Here is a 25104-nt window from a genome sequence, read left to right on the forward strand (position 1 = left end):
ATATATTTTACCACTTTATTTATAGTTATTGCTTTATTATCACAGAAAAAGGAGGGGATTTCCACGTGCACTCTAGAATTGGTCACAAAGTCTTCTTCTTGATTTTCAATCGTACTTAACAATGTACTTAATAGTAGTAGATAAGTAGATAAAGTCAAATGGAGTGTCACGACTGTTCTTCCCTTACCATCAAAAGCGAGCAGTATCGGTAAGCGTAGGTAAGCCACCACCGTCAACTGCCGCATGGTATTACCATCACGAGTACGTGAGCCGCCAACGGCGACTGATAGATGGTACCACCATCGCGAGTGCGCGAGCTCCTATCAGAAATTCGTTGCGCCGCCCTTGGGGGCAAAAAACGGTGAAAGCTAACCAGAGGGCAGCACAGGATGCGATCACACGATCCTGCCCGTGAGCAATCTCCCAACTTATGTCTGGGTAAATGGTCTCGCCAAGAGAACGCGAGATTTGAATCTATGAAACTCTAGGTGTAGAAGCGGTTTGACCGAAATGAACACCGAAGGCGATTCTGGGAAGATGGCAAAATTGACGTTTTATTTCTCATAAAGAACAGCTTAAAGTATGGCAATAAGATATACACCGCACTATGTCCATCTACGTCTAAGAACAATGAGATCGACCGGCAGGCCGAAGAAACGGACAAGGGGGATCCTAAAGGAACGTAAAAGGGACGAGAAGCGCGAAGTCCTTTTTCCTCTTCTCACACGCATGCACTTGCCGCGTGCAGACGACCTAACTGCAGAAAGGGAATGCATCGACTCCGACTAACGGGTACAGGAACAACGTAGACTGCCTTGGAGGAGGAATCGCTCCCCTTTCTTTTATCCTTTTCGGACGTAATACAAACGAAAGCTCGCGTGCCGACAAAGCTCGGTTACGACCAGAAATTCGACGGAACGAAGGAATGACCCAAGGGGAGAAGGAAAAGACTTCTGGCGTTTACTGTAAAAGAATATCGATTTGTACAGAGTTGATCCGTTAGTGAGTTAATTAGCTACTGAGTCTTCTTGAGGTATCGTTGTTTCTATTGGTCTATTTTTACCGGGGCCGTGGTCGCGTCGAGTGATTTTCGCATCCTTAAACGCATCCTCGAGCCAGCAAAGAGACGTACCATCTTGTACCATGCTGTACGTCATTGTACATCATGTAAACGGTATACTAGAATCGCGAAAAGAACCCTCGTCGGGTGACTAACTAGAAAATGGAAAATATTCAACAGGAGTGCGTTTAATGATCGATTTAACTCTAAAACAACGACAACCCTATTATGTCCGTGTAAAAACCGAATCGACTGCGACACTTCCAACGCGTAACGGCGTTAACGGGCAATGCCAACTCGCCGCGACCACGGCGGTGTCATCGTTGCCATCCTGTAACAAAATATAAATATCCGTACGCATCTGTCCGACGCCTGGCTGCGCGTTAAAACGCTCTCTATCTAACCCTAATAGAGGCCCCTAATTTATCGACAGGAACGAGCGAGTCTTCGTCGGTACCAAGAGCCGAGACCCTGTCGATAAAAGTGGATTCCGAGCGTACCGACGACGCCCTCGACCTGGCTTAAGCTTACGTTAATAACAGTTGACCATCACAAAAATATCGTTGAACATCTCGTCGCGTGTCGCCTCATACAAATCGCGTGTCGCGCCCTCTCCGTATTGCCGTCTCTCTCCTCTCCCGCTCTCTCGTTTCCTCCCGTTAACGCGTGCCAATCTGAACTTACACATGCACGGAAGTGTACAAGTTGTGTGCCGAATCTGTCCTAAAAGAGACTGCCGCTCCTAGAAATTAATGTACAAGCTTCCTATCAACTTGGTACGCTCCCCAAATGAAACGCCGAACACGTGTCTCTATATACAGGGCGAGTCTCGGTCGCGCCTAAAATGCGTAAAAGGCGAAAGTAACCGAAAACGGGAAAACCACTTTACAGGGAACACCATAACTCGGAGAAGTCGCCAACGCTTCAACAGTCTATGTCAATGAGGACACGCCTCGTCATGTGCGAGACCACTGTGCAGAAAAACGCAAAATGGACAAACGCGGTTAATCGAAAAAAAAAAAAAATTAAAAGGACAAAGAAAATGGACCGCCGAGTTTCTAGTAGAATCCGGGAAATGTCATAAAATATCTGCCTGGTAGAACGCATATTAACACCGTCGAGCTATTCCAAGTGAACCTGGCCTCTAGACGGTTTTCTGTACAGTGCTCCGATAACGTGCCACGGCCCCTCGATAGTAATTACGTACTTGAACATCGGCCTTCCGGTGCACGTCGCGACCCTTTCCGGGGAACGCATGTAAGAAATTACGTGGATTCGCAGCAAACACGTGTATCGCGGCTATGTATAATATTTATATATATTTATAATATATATATATATATTTATGTATAATCGCACGGCAAGGCGGACGGCCTGCCGTTATCAGAAGGTCCTCAAGGGGGCTCCTATCACCTCGTACAAATCCTAGGGAGCGTTCAAGCTCGCGACGCTCTTCTTAACCCTTTCCTATCCCCGGCACCGACTCGCCGTCCCTACGTCGCCCTATAGGAATATATCTATAATACACGGATTGCTCATCGGCCCTGACGAGAGTAGCGTCTCTTCCATCGAGGCTTTAACGAAGCCTCGCCCGCGAAACTCGATTCGCTACTTATAACTCTGTTCTTCTATACAAGTCTTGAATGCCTATTTACGTCATCTCTCCGTCGACGAACCCGGTTGCCCAGGTCGCAAATAGTCCTGGTTAGCCTCGTGCTCGCCTAGAATCGAGGGTTCACCCTCGACGAGTCGTTTAGTCGCGTTTTCTCCTTTCTCCGGTACCTTGAAGAGTCCCAATAACCTCTAAGGAGACTTTCCGCGGGTTCGCCTCGAACGATGCCCTCGAGGGCGGGCTCAAAATGGCGGATCTTTCGGTCTCAGCTGATCCTTTCCTCGGGCGAGCCTCGGCACACTGTCTCGAGCACGAGTGCGATTAATACCCTAGGTATATTTAGATCCATAAATATCTTAACAAGCGTACACTTTAAGTATGTATTAACAGGTCGCTCCGCGGGCGAGCTTCAGTATATCACTTCGTAAACGGTGGCCTTCTTGTCGCCCGAGCCCGTCACGATGTACTTGTCGTCGGTCGAGATGTCGCAGCTCAGCACGGACGAGGACTCCTTTGACTGTAAAAAATAAAAGGAAAAGGGTAAATGTACGTTGATATATAAGCAGAAATATTAGAACGCGTGGGACGCAACGAGGAAAGATCTCAGGAGTGAGACCCACCTGGAAGATGGAGGCGCCGTAGGGAGTGCGCCAGGCATTGAGCAGGTTGTCCTTGCCGGTGGAGACGAACCACTTGCCGCAGGAGGCGAACCTGAGCGAGAGGACGCAGGACTCGTGCAGGTGCAGCTGGTACTTGTCGGGCTTGGTGGCGTGGAGGACCTCGACGTTGGAGTTCTCCATGCCCACGGCGAGCCACTCGCCGGTGGGGCAGTAGCCCAGGGAGAAGATCTGCGAGGTGAAGTCGTGCTGCTGGAGCTGCCGACCCTCGCGGAGGTCCCAGGAGCGGACGGTGTTGTCGAGGCCCCCGGTCCAGAGCTTGGACCCGTCCGCCGAGATGTCGATGCAGGAGGCGCCGTCCGTGTGGCCCTGGAACTGGCGGACCAGCGACTCGCTCTGCAGGTCCCAGACGGCGATGTGGCCGTCGCTGCAGCAGCTGAAGCAGACCTTGGAGTCCGGGGAGATGGCGAGGGCGTAGCAGGCGGGCGCGGAGGAGGTGAGCTCGGCCTTGATGCGCGGGGTGGGGCTGGCCAGGTCCCAGATGCTCAGGTTGCTGGCCTCGCCGCCGACGATGAGAGTCCGTCCGTCCGGCAGCAGCTTGACCGACCTGATGTAGTTGTCCCTCTGCAGGCAGTCCAGCTGGGAGACCGGCTTGGCGCTGCCGGTGCCGCCCTGACTGATGTCCCAGACCTTGACGCAGCCCTTGCCCCCGGTGTACACGTACTTGGTGGGGTTGGAGATGGTGACGGCGCAGACCACCTCGCCGTGGGTCAGGTTGTTGATGGGTCTGGCGTGCCTGGGGATGCCGGGCCCGATCAGGGCGTCCGGGGGGAACGGCACTGGCTGCATCTGGCCCTCGCTCGACACGTGGAAGCTGTAGGCTCTGCAAAGGGTACCACACGTTAGATCTTATTATCGCGTACAATCAATAAAGCACTACACTCATGTTGACCCAACGAACTTAACACATTTTTTAAAAGAAACCCGATGAAACCACTTCAAATCCTAGATACTCACGGTTTGCCCCCGGGGACTCCGAGAGGGCCCAGAGGGGCCCTCATGCCTCCATGGGGGTCGTAGAGTTGCTGAAGAGGGGGCCTCGCGGGGTACCCGTTGAGGGCCCCTGGAGGGTAACCGAGCATGTCCACGTGTGGCCCGGTGGGTGGATGGTGCGGAGGCGGATAGTGCGGGGGGTAGGGCCCTACCGCCGAAGCCGAGACCAGGGGCTTGCTGGAGCTGGGGGGCTTCAGGCCCCCGGAGCCGGAGCTGCTGCCCCCCGCGGAGGTCGGGGTGACCGGCTTCGAGATCGGCGTGGTCGGCTTCTCTCTCTCCTCCATCTTCTTGGCAGAGGGCGTGCTGGCGTTGCTGCTGGTCCCGCTCCTCGGAGAGGGTGGCGGCGCCTCCTTCTTCACCTGGCCACTCATGGGGACCGAGGAGGGGCCCAACTTGTCCAGGCCGTTCTCCCTCGGCGAGGAGGTGCCGTTCGCAGCCGGGCTGGTCGGACCTTCGCTCGCGTCGTCCACCACCAGGTCTTGATCGCTCTTTTCGCCGTCGCTTTGCTGAAGGCGAAACCCGACCGGGGATTTATTTCGCGGGTCTTGGAGTAAGGTGGAGCTCGAAGGTGTATCGGGAATACTTACGTGCCCTATATCCTTATCCTGCTCCTTCTTCATCTTCTTCAGGTGGAGGTGGTCGTGGTGCTGGGGGTCCGGCGTGCTACGCGGCCTGCTGTACTTTTCACGCTCGGCCGGCGATATCGAGTTCCTCTGCAATCAGGAAAATTTGCTCGTTTCAACCCTTTGAACCCTCGACTGGTATTCATTAAAGCTTATTAAGGCTTTTCAAAATTTGTCTAAGATTTCATGCCTCAAAAGGCTTCTCCCCGGCTCTTAAGGTGAGATGAAATTTATTTCTTTTTTAATTAAAAAAATCCATAACTTCATATCTGGCAACTCGATGGTAGAAATCAGGGCGACATGGAACAACAAGTAGGTATACGTATGGAAAGGGGGAGCAGTCTTTCGGGGATGCTCCTGGGCGATGAATTCGCCCCAGGCAGGAGAAATACGGTTATGCACGACCCCTCACCCTGCCCCCCGGTAATCGAGTTAGCGTCTGGCGAGCTCTTAATTTTTACGTCCGCGGGGTAATACGTCTGCCGAGTTGCGCAACGCTCGGGCACTTTCCGATATTGCTTCCCCCCTCGCGTATACCCTCCCCCCATATTGGCCCGGCATGGATCTCGTCCCCTCCAAGGCGTTAATAAATTATATCTCCATCCGAACCACCCCCGGAGGAGCCTACTCTTCTTCGGCAACGAACGGGCCTTCTTGCCGGCGTCGAGGGCGGAACTCCCAAAGTGTATCCAACCGCCGATATCAAACCAATTTTCGATCGCACCCCCAGAAACAATCATCCCAAATCAGCGAGATAAGCCGCCCAAAATTCGCGCTTATCGTCTCGAAAAAAAAAAAAAAGAAGAAGAAAATCCGACCACCGTTCGCCCCCGAAGGGTTCTCGCACCCTGTGGAGTAATTTAGGGGCGATTATTCACCGTAACTTCGACCCCTGTTGCCTCGGACTCGGGGCATTAATAAATGATAAATCCTTCCGACAGACCCACCCTTTAAAAGTGTTCCCCCCCTCCTTCTACTTGTGCAAGGGGAGCGATTTCGGTCGTTTCGTTCGAGCTGGCACCGGAGGGCGGTACGAGTCCCGAGGGACACACCGCGGAAGGAAAGGAGGGAACGGGCCGAAGATCGACTCGGCATCGCTCCATCTCTCTCATACTCCCGCGGCACGGTATCGGTCCGTCCCTCTCTCTCTCTCTCTCAACAGGGTCGGGGTGCAGCATCTGTTAAGGAGTCGGTGAGAATCCGGTAGGTGTGGCGGGGGCGGCGGAGGTCAGAGTCGTTCGGTTGGGGGGGGTTGGGAGGAGGATCGGGGGGACGTAAGTACGGTAGTTCCCGGTTTTCCCGGTAACTACCCCTTCGCACCCCCGCGAGCCGCCCCTCCCGGCGCCGAAGTAAATCTCCTCTTCTCAATTACCTCCCCGCCCCCGTCACGCCCCTGCCCTCGGCACCTCTGGCTCGCCCCATTACCTCGGCGCCCCCCTGCCCCCACCAAACCCCCATCCACCACCCCCGCGCCGGCGCCAACTTCGCGCGGCGCGGACCTCCCGGGAAAAAGCCGGCCCACTTCCGGCCCAAGGCGCTAAGCCCGGCAAATTACCGACTTAGACCCCACGTACCCCCCACCCCTTCCCCCCCCACTGAGGAGAGAAGGGAAACGCGCGAGTTACCGCCGCGATATTGCTTCCGCAGGCTGCCTCCGCGCGGGGGGCGCGGAAATAAATTCCGGAGGAGTGGAATGCCACCGCTGATTTAATCCGGCATCGCGCTCGCCCCCCTCCCCCGCGAGCTTTTCAAAACCTTTCCTCTTATATATCTCATGTCACGGGGAGCAGAGAGAGAAAGAGAGAGAGAGTGATACCTTCTGACGCCTCCAGGATAATTTTCCGGGGGCTCGAGGTTGCCGGAAAAGCACCTGCCGCGAAAGAGCCCTCGTCCAATTTCCCTTTATACCCCGGTTGGCGGAACCCGGTGGGGCGGGGGCAGGGGGTGGAAAAATTGGCACCGGATTTTTTGCCGGCCGCTCGGAATCGGGCCTCGGCATAAAGCGGCGTCGCGGCAAGGAGGCCGCGGGTGCCGCGATCAATATACCGTAGGTAGGTGTACACGGGGGGGGGGGGGGGGTACCAACACACGAGGAGGTGCCGCAGTCGCGGCGCGGCGCGGAGACTCGGGCGGTGTTAGAGGGACGACTTGGCCCGCGGAAAGGCAGGCAGGCAGGCAGGCAACTTGGCGAGCAAGCAAGCACAAGCGGTAGGAGGGTCGGTATTCGGTCGGTGGTTGGAGCCGCCAGGCCACGAGGGTGGTAAGTGAGTGAGCGACTCCTTCCTCGTGGGTACCCACCCCCCTCGCCACTCGGCCCTCCCGCCTGCCACCCTCGCGGATATACCCGCCAACCGCCACTCCCGTCCCACTATCCACCCCCTTCCGCCGCCACCGCCGGCATCTTCGCCGACGGAGCCTGTTTCCCTATTCCTCGCTCCACCGCTCCCTCCCCCTAGCCTCCTCCTCGACGACGACGCGGAGGTTACGAGCCCGAGCCCGAACACAGCGTCTCCCAAGACCCCGCAAACCCCAGCTGGTACAAGATTGCACGCAGGGGCGCTCAACCCCGGTCTTCGCGCCTCCGGTTTGTCCAGGGGCCCCCTCCTCGAAATCAATCACTCGCTCCCCCCCTCCGCCTTGAGAGCGTCCCGCGAGTCGCCGGCGCGGTAATTAATCGGTAAAAGGATAATTAATTAGGGAACGATCGCGCGCGAACGAGCCCCCGGAGTTCCTCGGGCGCGGCATATAATTAAGTTGCGAAACAAGTCGGGGGGAGGGGGCGCTCTTCCCGGTTTTTCTCCTTTCTTTTTCTTCGTCGTTTGTTTGGATTTCTTTTTTCACCTTCTTTCGTCCAATCGACTCTCCCCCCTCACTTTTTTTTATGACCCCGGACGAGGAATCGCCGTGCCGCGGGTCATTTGATTCGGCGCCCCCCGTTATTAATTAAGGGGGTGGGAGAGGGGAGGCAGGGGACAAAAAAAAAATCACCCGCGGCTACCGGCTACCCGGGTCGCGCGGAAAGGCTCAATTTTGCCGGCGATATAGAGAGAGGGGAGGAAGGGGGCACTCGGAATACTTTTTTTTCCTCCGGAGGTATCGCGAGGGGACGATCGCAAAAAACCGCGGCGACTCGCGGAATGATTTAGCGAGGCGTCATAAATATTAGCCCTTGCTTTCTCATCGTCCGATGCGCGTATATCTCTCGTCGCCCGTCCAACCCCTCGTCCGCCCCTCTCGCGGCGGGTCTATCCGCCCCCGACACCTCGGCCCCCCTCCCGTTCCCCCTTCGCCGGCCCTGTCGCTCCCTGCGGTGGAATTTGCATTTTTAAATTAACTCGCCTCTGTTTGCAGCTATCTCGGCGAGGCGGCGCCGGGGGTTTTACAATTTTATGCAACAACGCGTCGCGAGCACCCCCCGACCCCGCCTAAACCGCCCCCCTGCCCCCGAGCCCCTCGGCGCGCGCAGGAAAGAGCGCCGGGGTTATCGATACCGTCATTAAGGGGGTAACCGAATGGAGGCTCCCACTCCCTTAACCCTCGATCGACGCGACTCGATTTGAGGATCGGAACGAGGATGTTCAAGTACCCGATTTTTTGTAAGAGGGGTCGGGGGGTAGGGAACGGCCTTAAGGTTCCGCCATCGAGGGAAATTCGGGCGGGGGTGGGATAATTGAAAAGTCGGGGATGTCTCTTGGTAGCTTCCCCCCCATTTGGCCCCAGGCGCGTCGATGGTGGTTTTTGTTTCCACAGGGGATGAGGATAGGGGGACGGGAGAAGTCTATATACAGATATGGGAGGAAGAGAGAGGGAGAGGATCGGGGGAAAAAAGAAGGTGGAGGTCGTGACAATGCCTCGAAGGCGCCGGCTGACGCGTCGCGTTTAACGAACGGCTTCGTAAAGCCGTGTACACACGAGAGGGGGGGCCCTTAAGGCCGTTGCACGAGGCGGGGGAAAAAGTTAATGGTACCGCGCATGAGAAGAAAGCCGCCGGGAGGAGGGAGGGCCAAGGGGGGTCGTCCGCCGCCGATCGGAGGGCTGATTTATGACGACCGTCCCGGAAAGCCGAGGCGAGCCTCCTTAGGCCGCAGTCGCGTAACGAGCCTTAACTGCTCGTAAGGATTCGCGGAGATACCGCGCGGGATTCACGGTTGCCAACTGGCGCGGCCCTCTGCCGGGACCCGCGGCAGAACACGAGGGTGCGGCCGTAACGGGGCGGAAAGGACGCGGGGGCCTTGAGAAAATTCCCCCCAATTTTGTGGAGGGGAATTAAGTCGAGACGGATCGGGAAAACGTCTATACATAGGCGAGGAAAAAACGCGTAAGGGTGTATATGTAAATACATGTGTGGGAGTACTTGGATGCACGAGAGATAGCGCCCCTCCCTCCACCCTTTTTTCCAGGGCGGGAGGCTCCTATTTCCTGTCTTAATTTATTTACCGTCCGGAGGCGAAGCGTTAATTAAACGCCGGTTAGCCAGCCGGCCGGGTAAGCGGAATATCGGCCGATTAGTCCGGGAACGATTATTCGCACGCCTCGGTTTACGAGCAATCGGCAGTTCTCGGTAGGGAGAGGGCCGAGCGGTATTTTTTGCGCGGAGAGCCGGTCGCGATCGGCGATCCTCCTCCCGGGAGCGAGGGGCAGAGAGAAAGAGAGACGGAGCGCCGCGCCGCGCGCGGGAGGGAGCGAGACGGTGCGAGGCGCGCAGGGGAGGGAACCGGAGAGGCTGGAGCGGGCCGCGATTATTATAAAATATACGCACTCGTAATTACGGGGCGGTCGGCCCGCGGACCATTTTATGGGCGGGCTCATTAAATTACGAACTAATTACCGCGGGGGAATTATTAAAAAGCTCGGTCGGCCGTAAAGCGCCGTGTCGTAAAGGCTGCCACGGGCTGGTCAGCTCTTCCGGCGTTTACCGCGACGGAGAAGGAGAGACTCCGACGGACAACAGCAGGATTAACAGCCGCGAAAAGCATGTGCGAGAAAGAGGCGCCCTTAGATCCCGGGAAAGGCGATCCGGAAAACTTCGCCGGTTTGCAATTAGGCGGCGCAAAGACCCACAAAAGGACCCCCCGCCGGTTCGCGACCGATCGAGGCTCGTCCCGATCGCCCGACCGGCGAAAAAGGCTAGACGAGATAATTAAGCGAAAAGCGCCACGCGTCCGAAGTCGTCTCCTCGCTAAGTCAATAACTCCAGTTACTCTTGACGGAAGTAATCACCCGCGCTGCCTCTAGAGAGAGTCCCCCTGGTCGGCAGGGGGTCTGGGAGGGGACGAGGAAATGTCATCGGGTCGTGCCGGGATGTTTTTAATTAATTAACGTCGAGCCCACCCGCAGATTCGCCGTGTCGCTCTTTCTCAAATTTCCGGCGGACCGCGACGGAAGGGGAGACCAGAGGGTGGTTGACTTTCCCAGAGGAGGAGGGAAGAGGGAGAGAGCCGGAACAGACGGAGAATCGAGGAGGAAAGGGAGACGGCGGAAGAGTATTTAAAAATATTAAATACCGGCGCGCAAGGGGTAGGGGGACGGGGGTAGGGCGGAGGTGGAGGGTAGGCGCGAGCAAAGGGATTAGAGCACCCCGGGGACGCAAGAGGGGCGGAGGAAGGACCGGAGGGGCGAGGAGAACGTTTCAATTAGTAATTAAAACGTGCCGTGGGGTCCTTGTCCCCCTCCCTTGCGTTTTCTTCCCCATTCCCGCCGCCTCGTCCCCCCCCCCCGCGTATCTCGCTACTCCACGACCGCCCTCTTCCCGCCGCCCCCCCCCCCCGCGTATCTCGCTACTCCACGACCGCCCTCTTCCCGCCGCACCCACCCCCACCTCGCCTTCCGATCTTGCCACGGTACAGCGCCCTTCTGGCGGCGTCACCGCCGCCGCCGCCATCTTGTAAATTAATTAATGCGTCCCTAACGAGATCAGAGGTGTCGGTAAGGCAGGGATCGGGAGTGCCCTTCCGTACCCGCGGAGCTACGAGGGTCGCTCGACAAGGAGAGGGGTGGGACGGGGGTTCTGACGGGTGAATTAGTCCGTTCTAGAGCCGAGAGGTTAGGGTAGCGCTGGCATCGTCACCCCCCCAATCCCCCCAACCCCGCCGACACCCACTCGACCCCGGTGGGGCGGCCGAGCCCCGCGCGCTCCGTGTCAGCCTCTGCGATCACCCTTTCAACCCTTTCACGCCGACGCGTCGCCCGCTATCCCGCTTACATAATGCAGCCACTCTAATTAAAATAAATTACACTTTCGCGTCGCCGATTCCCGCTCCCCCCGCGCGCCCGTTTACTTGCACTTTATTCGAGATTTAATTTACCGGGCGGCGGAGCCAACCCTTTTCCTTCCCGGATTTTCGTTCCTTTTTTATTTTTTTACTTTGCGCCCCTCGAGCTACCGCCGTTTCCTCCGTCGGCGTTTTTTCCTCCCCTCCGAGGCGCGACGATGGAAATACGACGGGAACGAGGAAAAACACCGGGGCGAGGGAGATTTGTCTCGCCCCTGAGACCCCCCACAAGGCGAGGGGATCTTACGTCGGATGACGAATGTCGCCCGATGGGTGTTAATTAATTTCCCCACCGCCGGGGGAGGGAGCGCCGGGAAACGAGCGGAAAATGGCCACGACGGGGGAACTTTTTAATTGGGATTTAGTGGGGGGGAAGGTGGAGGGTCACCGTCGAGTTAATGAACGCCCGGGAGGTAATTCGTAACCCGCGGGATATATTTAATTCGGCGGCGGAGAGGGGCCCCATCCGAGTCCTACGTATCGATCCTCGTGGCAATTATTGGGACCACCAAAATCCGCCGGACGTCGATATAACCCACCGACGCGGAGAACTGAAAAGAAGAAGAATAAGGAACTTCGAATTAAACGCGACAATCCCGAGGGCCGTAAATTCGAGTTCTCCCCTCCGGAGGGTGGCCCACAAAGTGCCGCCCCGAACATCGCGGAGGGTGCATTACGCACTCAGCCGTCGTCCCCGGGCCGAAAACCGTAAAGTCTCGGGGGCGGCTCCCCCCCGCCCCCCCAACGAGGAGACATCTCCTTTCGGGGCCGCGAACTAACAACCATAAACTCGTCGAGACACCCCCTCGATCCTCGACAAAACGAGGAGACGCGTCCCGCCCCTCCGCCGAGTACCTCGCCGAGTAGTCGACTACTCGAGTACTCGCGACCACTCCAGCCCCCCGACCTCAACCCCCTCCACGGCGCCCCTCGACGCCCCGCGATATGGATCGGCCATTAAGGAAGAAGCGCGAGCACGTGAAGCAGACGGTAACGTAACGCGGCGGTTCCCGTGATATTCACCCTCGCCATTAGCATTCATATTTCAATTTCATAGCCTTCGGGGTTCCACGGCAGGCAAGGGAAGGGGGGCGGATAGAGTGGCGGGGGAATAGGGGGGCTAGGTCGGGTTGGAACGGCCACGGATACCCATTACCACCTTTGCGCCGTTAGGAGTGTAATAGTCGCCGATTACCAATCCGCCATAATCGCGCGCATTAATCGCCTGCTAATTATTGCTCGCCGGCTGCCGATTGCACTTTAGCCGGGCTCCGGCGAAGCAGCGACCATTTTGGTGACCGCTCGCGGCGCCGCGGGTAATTACCGCGCGAAACGGCCGCGAGGGGTTCCAGGGGGCGAGGATAGAGGAGGCTTTGCCGATTTTCGCGCGTCCAACTTCGCGCCCCCGTGGAGAGAACGCGAGGGGTTATTTTCATGAAAAATAATTCCAACTTCCGAAAACAAAAAAAAAAATTTGGAAAAAACCTAAAAAGGGGCTTCGAAAAAAACTCGAGCCGACAGAAACGCGGTTCAAGAGGGTAACGTCGGCTCGCGAGTACCGACCCGGAAATGTCGCGGCGGGCAGGGGAGGTGGGGAGGGGGTACATTCGCGCGGACTATATAAAGGCCGCGCGCCGTGGCCGGGAGTCAGTGCGCGCGCCGCCCCCGCGCCGCGACTTATTGTCCGGCCTCAACCTAACCTCGAAAACTCGCGCTCGCGCGCGTTCTCTCGCCCGCTCGATCCCTCGCGGCTGCTCCCTCCTGCGCCCCCGTCCCCCTCCCTCCCATCGTCGAGAGCCGCTAACCGCGTTATCGTTTCAGGCAGCTTTTAATAAACGAGCGCTCGCTGCGGAGCTGCTTTATGCCGGTGCTTTTGACGACCGTCGAGCCCGACGAGCTTTTTACGCGCTCGCGTTTTCTGCGCCCGCCCGCGAGAGGCTTTTATATCTCCCGGTTCGAGCCCCCACCGCGCCCTGCCGCCCCTCCCCGGGTTTCCGCTTTCTTCTCCGCCCGCCCCTCTCTGCGCCTCGTCTACAGGGAGAGTCAGGCTAACCGGTGCGAGGCAATCTCCACACCCCCCCCACCCCCCCGAAAACAGCGGCGACAAAGGAGAATTATTCGAGGCGAATGTCGCGCGGAATTTTTCGCTACCACGGCCCGCCGGAATTAAATCAACCCGCGAACTCGCGCGACGACTCGACGCAACACTGGGGACGTAGAGAAAAAAAAGAGAGAGAGAGAGAGACAGAGAGTAAATGTCGCGCGCTTATTTTTTTCGACCCCAGCAGAGATCGGGGAATATTACTCCCCGTGTTTCCTCCCCCTGTGGAAATGGCGTTACCTTTTATATCCGGGGTGGCTCCTCCCCACGGATACGTGGAACACGGTAACGCGGAGATGGCTCGTAACGCCATGGCTGAGTCACCCTGTACTCACCCCCCCCCCTCGTCGATTAGGGGGTATAAGTAGAACCTCGGGGAGATCGATCGAGGGGGGCGAGCGTCTAATCCTTTTTACGACGTGAAATTTTACTGCAGCATCCACGGGAGGGGGAGGGGGGCCTTGAACGGGGGACGACATAACATCACCCCCGAGGCGAAGGTCGGAGGGTGTAGAGAGTTATCAGTAGGGAATTTTATTGGATCACCATACTTTAGGGCGCATGGTGCCCACCATGAATCCCACCCCCCAGGAATGCTAATATTCAATTTGAAGGGAGTTTAATATACGAGTCGACCCCCCATGGCGGTAGAATTCCGAGAAAACCATCCCCCTCCGGTGGTGCCTCCCAAATAAAGCCGAAACTCTTGAGAAGAAAATGAAAAAAAAATATATTCCACGCATTTTCCACGTTGGTAAAAAATCCCCCCTCCCGATGTCGGAGTCGCGGGGGGTGCCGAGGCATCTCGGGGTGGATTCACGACCCCCGGGCCGAGTTTGTCGACGATAAAGAGATAACGGCGGGGAGGATCGTCCGCTGGTGTACTTACATGCCTCTCCTCGGCGGAGCTCAGACCTGAAACACAAAGGGAAAAGAGGGTCAGTGCTCAGCATTCGCAGGTTCTCCGAGAAAGAAAGAGCGACGTGTACACCACATACATATATATATGGGTATATATTACATGTATACATATATACGTGTAAGAATAAAGCGAGGAAAAGGGGGGGCGTATAAGGCGCCCTCTCGCCCCTTGCCCCCTGCGGGGGCAAAGCGATGCGGGGCGGGGGGCAGAAAGGTGGAGCACTCGCAGGAGTTATTCGATTCCGCGCACTCGTACAAGGAGTTCTCGGGCACTCCGAAGAGGAGCCCAGCCCCTCGAGGATATCCGAGAGCAGGAGCTGGAAGCGGAGCCAGAGTGGAGAGAGACGAGGGCCCAGAGACGAGAGACAAGGAGAGAGACGGAGTAGGGGGCGGGGGGAGATCCCAAGGAGAAGCATTATCCTCGCGAAGCCGAGTTCATAGTTTGCCCTCGGTCGATTTCCTTCCAGCCGACCCCGCACCCTCGCTCGCAAATATCCCTAGACACCGTGGCGAACCACCCCCGGCCGATGTGGGGGGGTCGGCAAGAAAGATTCCCCCCCCTTGACAAACATCCACGGATGAGCGTCCACCTTTTTGCCCGACTAGCGAGGATTTCTCTCTCCTTCCGAATATCGAAATCTCGAATTTCCTAATAACGAGTAAATTCACGCATAGGGCTAGGTACTCCCTCGCACGTGGCCAATATTATCGTTGTCGATAAATCGGTCGAAAGGAACGAATTTGGGGACCAGGAGCAAATGCACCCCTCGAGATGAGCGAATTTCGAGGGTCCCTTGCGGAGGAGGTTTCACCCCCTGGGAGACATCTTAACGACGGCGCTCTCTGCGGTCGCGGGGCCCTGCAGGAGCGAGAGGTGGGGTGGCAAATTTACGAGGGGCAGTTTACGAGGGGGCTGGAAGAATTTTCTCATATTTCCCGATTATTACAGAGTCTAAGGGTTGTAGGGTCGGCGCGGGCCCGGCGGGACGCCGTACGCGCCAGATGTATATATGTATACATGCATATATACACATATATATATGTACGAAGGAGAACCTGGGGCACCACCCTAACCTCGGCGGAGGGGGTTAATGCTCCTCATCCCCTGAAACGTTGGCCGGATCGGGGCCCGCCGTTTCCTACGAGCCCCCGTCTCGCCCTCGTAAACGGACGCGGAAGAGCGCGCATAATTCCCCACTAAAACGCAGAAGAGGTCGTTTCCGGGTGCCAGGAGGATCCGAGGGCAACGCCGACTCCCTGGATACGGCCCGTGTCTGGCCGAGATACCCGGGTCTCGGGTTTTAGGCTTCGGGTTTTAGATCCTAGACTTTAGGGCCTAGGGGGTTAACTCGCCGATCTAACGGCCGTCTCATGGACCTTCGCGCCCGGTCTCGTCGTTTTATCGACACCCCCTAAACCGAGATATCACGGCCTGATGGGGTGAAATTAATGTCTAGGGGAAAAAATTCGAAAACGTGGGCTAGGGTAAAAATGACTGGAATACTCGAAAAAAAAAAAAATTACAACCCTTCGACCTGAATGAATTAAAACTCTACTCGTCGCGCCGTTAATACAGCGAACATGGCTGCTATCAACCGAGGTCACGGGTTTTAGGCTTCAGGTTTTATCTCCTCCACTTTAGGGTCCCCAGGGATTAATTCCCAGGTCCAACGACTTCCAAGTGAACCCTCGTGCTCGTCGACTCGCTGCTTTATCTCGACGAGGTATAAACCGAGGTACTGCTAGTGGGGTCCAATTAAATTGGGAAAAAGTTCGATACCGGGAAAAAGACCCGAGGGGTCGGGGAAATAGGGGGAAAGGGTGGACGCGGAGAGCAAGGAAGAAATATCAGCTCCGATTCTCCCGGCCCGTGGGTTTAACGAAAGGAAGACGCCGAGAGGTTCGTGACGGTCGGGCGGAGTAGCGTGAGAAAGACGAAGAGCCTCGCCGAGGTGTGAGAAACTAGGGTTGCAGGGGAGGAATAGGGAGCGGAGGGTAGGGTGGAGAAGTCGGAAGCACCCTCGTGTCGAGAGGAGATTCCGAGAGCTCTCTCGAGCGGAGGAGAGCGAGAGAGAGAGAGGGCGCGACGTGTGATTGTATGTGGGTACGTGACGCGGAAGAAGAGAGGAGGCGGAGAGACCGGCTGAGGGAGAGAGAGAGAGGAGGAGGCCCTCTCGCGACTTTGTCAGCGTTACTTGGCTACCAAGTGCGAACGCTCTGGCTGCATCCTCGTGCCCCGGCAAATCGAGGACGCGTCTTCGACGTCGCCGAGAGTGGAGCCTCTCCGGGGGAAGAATAATAAGAGCCGCGTTTACGCGGCAGACCCGCCTCGAAATCCGGCCCGAGCCTTATCCGAGCTCCAGATAACGATAACCGGCGACGAGCGGAATAAGTCATGGTCTTGCAGAAAGTGCAAGAAAAAAACGTTAGCAAGACCTAGACCCGATCGTAGTCGCACTTTTTGCCGGGCCAAGAGTCGATGATAGTTGGACTTTTCGTGATACCAAAACCAGATGATAATTTCATTTTTCGCGGGATCAAGACTTGACAACGATTGCACTTTTCTCAAATACCTAGACAAGATCAGAGTTTCACTATTTGCGAGACCAAGACCCGATCAAAATTGCACGACCAACCCTCGAGTACTCGAGAGCAAGACCGGGTACGAGATAATCTCGATCTAGGTCTCGCATTTGCTCATCGCAAACGACAACGACGGCGAGTAACCTGTCTCCGTCTTCCGGCCGGCAAACGAGACGAGAGCAAGGTGTCTTTCGCGGAAAATCGCCCCTCGCCCTCGGAGGCGGTTGGCGATAGGATACCCGGAAGAGGGTATGAAGCCGGAAACGGGGGGCAGTGGGGGCTCCGATTAGATACCGAAATCTTCGTCTTCGAGGAAGACGGTTAGAGGAAACGCTGACGGGACGGCTTCCGCGAAAGCAGCGTTGGCCGATTTAGCGGATCCGCCACCGGATCTGGCCCACTCGAGACCGCGGACGAGGGTCGAGCGAGTCCCGGGGGAATTATCGCGACCGAGATACCCCCGGGAATCGCACTCCATCCCCTCCGCTCAGCCCAGAGAATCGATTTTCCCGCTGGTTCTGTAAACGAGTGGCCGAGAAAAAAGAAAAAAAAAAAAAAAAATCACGCCTCCCCCCGCGGAATGAATTTCCCGATTATCGTGTAATTATTTCGCGGACACCCCCCAGAGCCCCCGTCGCGTTACAAAATATTTACCCCGAGCCGTGCGGAACGAGATAACGCGGCCGGGCAACAAATTTCGGCCGGCCAATGTTTCCCCCGTACGAATTGCGCACACATTGGACATACATTTAACATGGCCCCCGTCTTCCTCAAACATTTCGGGAATTTCGTAATTTATCGAGAGGAGACTCACCGCCGTTGGGCTTGAGGTCGTCAGGCTGTCCCCGGTGGAGGTCGGGTTTGGCCAGCATGGAGAGAGGGTGAGCGCCGCCCCCGCCGGAGGTACCACCGGCCCCCGGGGGTAGGCCCAAGCCTAGAAGAGCGGCGGGGGCCGAGGTGGGCCCCGGGAGGCCACCGGGCCCCAGGCCCGGCAGACCCGGCAGTCCAGGGTGCGGCACCAACCCCGCGGCCGGGGTCAATTGCTGCGTGGTCATCTGCTGCGTGGTCATCTGCTGGGAGTGCATCTGCTGCAGCAGCCTCGGCAGGTCCGGCCTCTGTTGCTGAAACAGAGGGGATCGTCCGATGAATTCCCACTTACCACGGCGGAAATTTACGTAGACATGCGAAAAAGTATTCCGAAATACGCGCAAAATCCGAAAAACGCATACATCGACCTATGTTAATTGGCTGTTCAACCCCTGTTGCATTGCATTTGCCGTGCCAATGCATGAATTAATATAGAACTACCGCGTGCTTAGAAATGATCTGCGTTTACGGGCCCTTATCTAACACGCTATGTCGAGGGGCTTAAGCACCGATAAGAGGCGCGTCCCGCGCCCCGACCGCCAGATAGCGCAGCGAAGCGCGGCGCTCAGTCGTTGCCGAGCCGTGCAGCGAGGCGGTCGCAGCCCCGCGCCGCGTCCCGGGAGAGCGGCTTCCCGAGATAATTAAATGGCTTAACGACGTAACGAGCCCGAGCGGCGCGCGTCACCCGGCCGCTTCGTTCTCGGCGAGAGATTCGGGAAAGCGGGGGCGGATCGGAAGCTCGCGCTCAGCCGGAAATGCTCGGGCTTCCACTCTACACAATAATCCCGCGCCTCGCTGCCTCGCCCGCGAGTCTATTTCCACGGGAGACGTGCTCGGCGGAACTTCTCCCGCGGCTTCGCCTCACCCCCGTCCTCTCCGCCGGCGAAGTTGGAATATCGACCCGGATTGAACGGCGAGCGAGCTCCTCCCGAAATCCCCCCCGCCACGGCCGAGAGCGCGAGATATCTCGATATTTGCGGCGCCGAGATAAATGCAATTTATCCGGAAACGCGGAAAAATAGGGGTACGGCCAGAGGAGGAAGGACGAGGCACGCTCAAATCCGAGATTTCCGAGGATTCGCGAGAGACTTCCTCATTTTTCCCGTCCCTTATGTTTGACTCCCTTTATCTCGCGAAATTCCTCTAAGGGCAAAAAACCCGATTCAGACCGACAAGCGCAGTCGGCCGTCCGAGAGGGTCGCCGGAGCTTTCCTTTGAGGGGTCCCAGCAAAGGAGGATCCCTCCCGCCCCCCGTCCTCGATGACAAACCCCGGCCCCTCTCAGCCAGTCCGTTCTCCAATTTATTCTCCAATTCGGCTCCCCTTTTTCCTCCTCCGGTGGGGGGAGGCTCCCCCGGGACGTATACGGACGCGCGGCCGTCCTGGCGCGGATAAAGGGAGCGAGCGAGAGGGGGAGTTAAAGGAGGCAGGTTAAGAGGAGCCGGAATCCGGAGATCCTGCTAAGGATTTGCCGCACGTAGACGACAACGCCGCGGATCCTCCGTAGTTTCCCCCGTTCCGCCGGCCCAAGAGGAATGCTGATTAGTCGGCCCCCCCGTTCCGCCGACCCTTCGCTCCGTCCTCTTCCGGCGCGCCTCCGTCCGTATATATCCGTCTCCCTCCACCCTCTCGCCGCGGGAAGGCGCGCTACATAACGGAATAACCCATCCGGCCGAGACCCTCTTAGGAACGCAGGAAGACTCCGGATAAGACTGGCGGCGGGGGATGTCGGAGGCTGGAGAAGCCGGCGGCTTAATAGGGAGGAAATTGAGTGCTCGAGCAATATTGAGGAGGATTCGGGATTCTCCGGGATATCGCGGGTAGAGCCGGGGGCCGGGGGCGGGGAACGTATCCATCCGACTCGCGACGCCCCCCCGGGTCTCCTCGACTTCGCGATGCCGCCGAGGGCTCAGCGGCTCTCAGACCAGCCAAACCCCGGATCTCAAAAAATACGGAAAACAAACCCCGTTGGAAAAAAATGTCATGGAGCCAAGGAAATATTTATTCAAGCGATAGAAAAGAAACGTTACTTTATTATTATTTTTTTTCTTAATCCGAATAAATTCGATGCAACATTTCATTGCAATTTTTTTGAGAGTCCACTTTAGTCGAATACTTAATCCTCGAATTAGTAAAATACTTTATTGGTACCGTTCGAAGGAACGTTTCATCGGTTCGATGAATTTCGTTTTTCCTCCTTGTATGATACCGATTGTCTATTTATGAATCACAGTCGGCGGTGAAAAGTGTCACTTACCCCGATTATGGCGTTCAGTTCCGGGCTGGTGATCTGCTTCGCGCGTTCCATGGCCGTTGCCACTTGCTGCTGGTGTTCCTGGGACAGGAACGGCAGGATCTGGACGATGAGCGCGTTAAGGCGCTTCGTTATCTCCGCCTGGAAGTGAAATTGGCTCCGGTTAATCGGGTCGACGGGAGCGGAAATTAAGCCGGCGCGGAAACCGCGCGCGTGTCCCTGCGTACGCGCGCGGTTACGCCCGCGCCGTGACGCGATAATGCCAGGCGTCGCGACGCGTCGCGGCGGCGGCGGTAGCGGCGGCGTTATGCGAGGCGCGAATAATGCCGGCAAACACGAGCGCGGTGCGGAAACGTGCCCCGGATGGCTGTGCAGGCTCGCGGAACACGGCCGGAGGAATGGGGCCCGATTTACATGGGAAATCCTCGGCGAGCAAACAGGCGAGCCCGTCGGCCCACCAAGATTCCTGCGAAATCGCCGATTAACCGTGTGCAAATGGAAAATCGTGCGCGATCGCCGATACATCGTAACGTACCGCGCCCGGAAATCGCAACGTACACCCACGCTTTCCCCCGGAACGTCTGACGTCGGCCATTCGACGTTACGTCAAAGACGCGTTTCTTATGGCACGGGAAATTTCCTGCAATATACGTATACATGTATATATACATACGCATATATACGATAGGGTTAGGTTGGGTCAGGGGAGAAGGGAGGAAATTTGGCTACCGCAAACACCCGCACCCAGATATAGAGAGAGAGGGAGAGGAGGCAAGGAGGGCAGATATAACACGTGCGTAAATAACACGGGGCAGCCTAACCTCTCTTCCCCGCGGGCGGTGTTTAAACGAGCGGGGAGTCGCTAATTGAAATATCGCGGCCACTAAAATTCTTGGCAAGTTTCCCTCCCCGGCTTGGCGAGGAGACGGCGGTGGGTGGGGGAGGGCGAAGACAGGGGCAGGGGGGGGAGGGGTGGCGCGAAGTTGTTGTTTTAATTACCCGTCGCCCTCGGAGTGGTAGTCATTAAGCCACTAATTATAACGTACGCGAAAATGAGTCGAGCCATCCGCGAGCGCGGAAGTCGGCCCCCTGTAGGAGGGGGACGAGAGGGTGCGGTAGGGGGGGCAGGGTCAGGGAAATCGCGGGGGAAGGGGGACCCCGGCGAACGAGAGGGCGGCCGTCGCTGCAGACGTAATTGCGTTGCCGGAGAAGTTTTCCCCGGGTGAGAGGTAACCAAGAAAATAATGAATGGGGTGCAGCCGAGGGTGGCTTTCAGGGCTGTAGTGCCGCGACTCGGGGGGCCCCTCGACCTCGCCGGACGAGACCCCCTCCAACCCTGCCCCTCCTTTTTCCGCCCTTCCCCTGGTCCACGGTCTCCATGCGAGACGACCCCGAGAAGCGCCCCGGCGCTCGTGCACCCCCCTTGCGCCATTGTTGGCGCCGGCGTCGCGGGGGGCGCGAGGGGCTTGCGATGGCCCCATTTCGCCTGGACCCCCGCCCAACCGAGGGACATCCACCCCCTTGTCATTAATCGCGGTGTTAATTGGCACGATTACCCCTGAAGTTAGGAATTGATTCCCAGTCCCTTATCTCAATTATTCGAGACCCCTCCCCTCCCAGTTGCCCCCCTCTTTCCCCGGGGCTCGAAATACCGATCCACCCCAACGACGCCGCCAGGGAGACCCGGCGAAGTGCGCGGCATGAAAATGCGGAGCGACCAAGTGCGCCGATAAAATTCCTCGCCTGTAAAACGGTGACGTGAACCGAATGCCGGATATATCCCGGATAGTCGCGGGTGTCCTCTTCCTCTCGCTCTATCCCCCGGCCGCCTGCCCGCCGCTCTCTCGGTCGCGCCTCTCACCCTCGGCGCCCCCTGATGCCCCGATACCTCGATAATCCAATACCCCCCAGGAAGTACCGCGAATCCTGGAGTACGAAGTGCAGCGTCGTACCGCGCGAAGGCATCCCCCTCCCTCCTCCCCCTAGCCCCCTTTCCAAGGAAGAAGCGCCGGCACGGCCGTAAAACGCGGGTGCTCGATCTCCCGATATCGACACCTTCGGGGGCGACCCTCTCCCATTTGCCCCCACCCCCCTGGGTTGGGTGAGTCGTCTTGAGATATCGCGAGATGCCCCATACTTGTACATCCATGTCTTGGGTGTATAGGTACCTAGTGGAGGTAGAGTGCAGTTGGGATTACGATACGCCCGACTTGTCCGGCCGAGATAATTACTTTTTACCCGCCCAGCGACAAACCATTGTTCTTACGGCGGGAGGAGCGACGAGGGCGAAGTGCCATTTGTCGACTCGCAACTTTATCCCCGGCGAAGTGCCCCCCGCGGGTTCCTAGTTTCTTGCCTTGGGCAGGGGGACGAGACCGCGCGGTACTCGCTACGGAATGACCGCCAAAATGGCCGTAAACGCGGTCGCCGATGCGCTTATCTTTCCTCCGACCCCGATAAAAGGGGAATCAATCAAAGCGGATATAATTGGCAACAGGTTAAACCGACTCCGATGGGCCGCCGCGGGTAATTACGTAACCGTGCACCAGTTACCCAACGGTTATTAGAATCGAAACGGAAACCGGGCTAATTAATGCGAAATGCCCCTGCCCATACGCCGGCGCGCACTTCGCTGCCGTTAATTAATATAATTTGATATGCGGCGATAGGCGCCCCGCGTCACGGGCTATTTAATTAGAGCGTTGCTTGAAGCGGAGCAACGCCGGGACGTTGCGGCTCGCCCGCGGGTCACTTTCGGTTTCGACCCCGTCCGACGCGACGCGCCGAAAAACGCATTCGAAAATTATGACGATCTACTCGGGTCAAATAATCATCCTTGAAATTAATTAAAATACCTCTTTCGTTCATTGAATTTTTTTTTTTTTTTTGGGGGTTTCTCAAGGTGGAGGTATAATCGTCCGCTAGGAATTTTAGCGAATGTTTGCACGCAGTGGGCACTATCGGTCGCGCGTAAATAAACGTCCAGTCTATATCTCGAGGCTTTTTATTCGCGTCGGTCGACGAAGAGACGGCGCCCAGGGCGAATGCGAGACCGGCGTCCGAATGGAAACCCACCGAGGCGAGATGACCCCCTCGCCGCCCGACGGTCTGGGGAGCCGACAAAGTTTCGGCGTCGGTTCGGTCGTCGCAGGCCGACTATCCGCTCGGCCATCTGTGTGCCTCCCTTCGGGCCGTCCGTTTGTCCCTATCGGGACCACCGGGACCGCCGGACACAGACGGCGTCCGCTTTGTCCGGGCGGTGCGCGCCTTGTGCCCCCCCGTGTGTACACGGGTCCGCGGCGGGTTCGTTTCCGGGCTGCCCTTCTGCGCGGTCGGTAACGACGTATCGACCGACCCCTCGGTGCGCTTTTCACCTCCGGGCACCGCTTTCCCCGGAAACTAATGAATCTCCGTGACGGCTCTCGATCGAGCCCCGACAATGGACGCGCGGAGTCGAAATCTGACGATAAGTCGACGAGAGAATTCGGAAAGACCAAGGAAATGGGGAAAAGGCGCGAGAAATCCGTTCCTAAGTACTTGTCCGCGATTCATCTCCACGTTCATTCTCCCGCTAAGGAGATGCCATAACATACTCCACCCCAAAGTCGTGGTACCCCCCCGGCGTTATTAACCGGAGGGCACGTCTCGGACATGAAACCCCGAGGGATGAAAATAAATCGGACCGAAGTTATAAGCCCATAAACTGTGCGGCCGGTGTCGAGAGGGGCGGCGCCGTTCCCGAGACGCGGCGGGGGCGGAATCGAGGGGGGCCAGATTTACGGCGAGGGGCCGGACGGGCGAAAATTGCTCGTATAAATATTTGAGGGGGCCCCCGAAGGCCGGCCTCCTTATCCGGCCGATTTTCCGCTAAGCCGGACGCGATCTGGGATTATACTGGAATTTTTCAATGCCAACTGGACGGTGGATTAATTTCGAATTTAATCATTCCCATCTACCCCCGCTCCCCAAGATCCGCGGTCACGTGAAGTGATAACGTTCCACGATCCACCTGGAATCTGCTTTTTCGCGAGACGGATAAGGGTGATCGAAACGGCGCACATGGAACGTGAATTTAGGGGGGAACTGCCCCCCGTGGCCGGGATCGTCCAAGTCGCAACGACGGCCGGCGGGGTACTTGGGCCGTATTAATGCAGAGCGAGGGGGAAGCCGGTGGCGGGTAAACACCACGCAATCAATTCGGTGCCCATCGGGCGAAGTCTCATCGGGGTACTTCGAGTGGTCTCTCCGTTTAGGGGTCGGAGGAGGCAGAGACGGTCGAGGGGGAGGGGGTGGAGGCACTAGAGGCGCTGCCATTACGAGAACTGCGGGCGTTGCCGCGCATTACAATTGCCAGTGGAGGGCGACGGGGGCGGAAGAGCGAGAGGGAGAGATGTCATGCGGGGGATGTGAAGTGGCCCCGGGAGGTCGGGAGGGGGCGGGATAAGTGGTCCTCGAGTCGCGGAGGAGGACCGACAGACGGCGAAAGATCGGGATGTTTGGATGTGTTTGAACTTCGGAGTGCCGCGTCAGCACTCGAGTCTCACTTCGAGTGCGAAGAGAGGACCGTCCCGCCCCGACCCCAGCCTCTTCAGCTGGTCGCACACGTGACGCCATGCGCGGCCAGACCGTACGTGGGACTATGCGACCGTTCCCCCTTCGACAAATGGCCGACGTCGGAACGACGACGGAACGACCTCGGCGAGGCCGGGATATATCCCAAACGTCCGACCCGTCCCCCTAGCGCCGCGACTTATTTACCGGCGGGATCGAAAATCGCAGGGAGATCGTTAACGCGTTTAATCAAGCGGCCGGATTGCCCGCGGAGCGAGGGGCGAAAGAAGGCGGCCGACATCCGCAATCTTGTTTGCGCCGCCCTCGGCCCCCCCGGGCGGCGCAATTAGTCTTGCCGCCCCCCCGAGATTAAGGCCGAGGGATCGATCGCGCCGGCCGCCGCGAATTAGCGGCACTCAGGATATTAGACGCCCGCCGGAAGAGGCCATTAAAGAAACCGGAACGACGACGACGCGCGAGTCCCCTCGACGCGGCCATTACTCCGCCCCTGGCGAGAGGAGAGATCGAAGGGCGACCACCCCCCGCGCGATCGACCGACGCCCGCGGATTAAACGGCGGATTGTTTGTTTC

General features: G+C 57.5%; 1 protein-coding gene across 4 annotated transcripts in view; it reads right to left on the reverse strand.

Moving 5' to 3' along the window:
• Window positions 1-527: 527 nt before the first annotated feature.
• LOC105700614 (protein groucho) overlaps window positions 528-25104 on the reverse strand; it is a 59247-nt gene continuing 34670 nt past the window's right edge. For 3 of the 4 annotated variants that reach the window (XM_012426630.2, XM_012426631.2, XM_012426633.2), the window contains 7 exons: window positions 19966-20103; window positions 17657-17963; window positions 14228-14253; window positions 4930-5055; window positions 4307-4848; window positions 3293-4172; window positions 528-3189 (listed from right to left, as the gene is read on the reverse strand). In XM_012426630.2, the coding sequence (XP_012282053.1) occupies window positions 3082-3189; window positions 3293-4172; window positions 4307-4848; window positions 4930-5055; window positions 14228-14253; window positions 17657-17963; window positions 19966-20103 (2127 nt within the window). In that variant the 3' untranslated portion in view covers window positions 528-3081. The remainder of the gene's footprint in view (window positions 3190-3292; window positions 4173-4306; window positions 4849-4929; window positions 5056-14227; window positions 14254-17656; window positions 17964-19965; window positions 20104-25104) is intronic. The other variant, XM_012426632.2, reaches the window with a different exon arrangement.

Source organism: Orussus abietinus, unplaced genomic scaffold, assembly GCF_000612105.2.
Source record: "Orussus abietinus isolate OABI.00-Male unplaced genomic scaffold, Oabi_2.0 scaffold2, whole genome shotgun sequence".
Lineage (NCBI taxonomy): Eukaryota > Metazoa > Arthropoda > Insecta > Hymenoptera > Orussidae > Orussus > Orussus abietinus.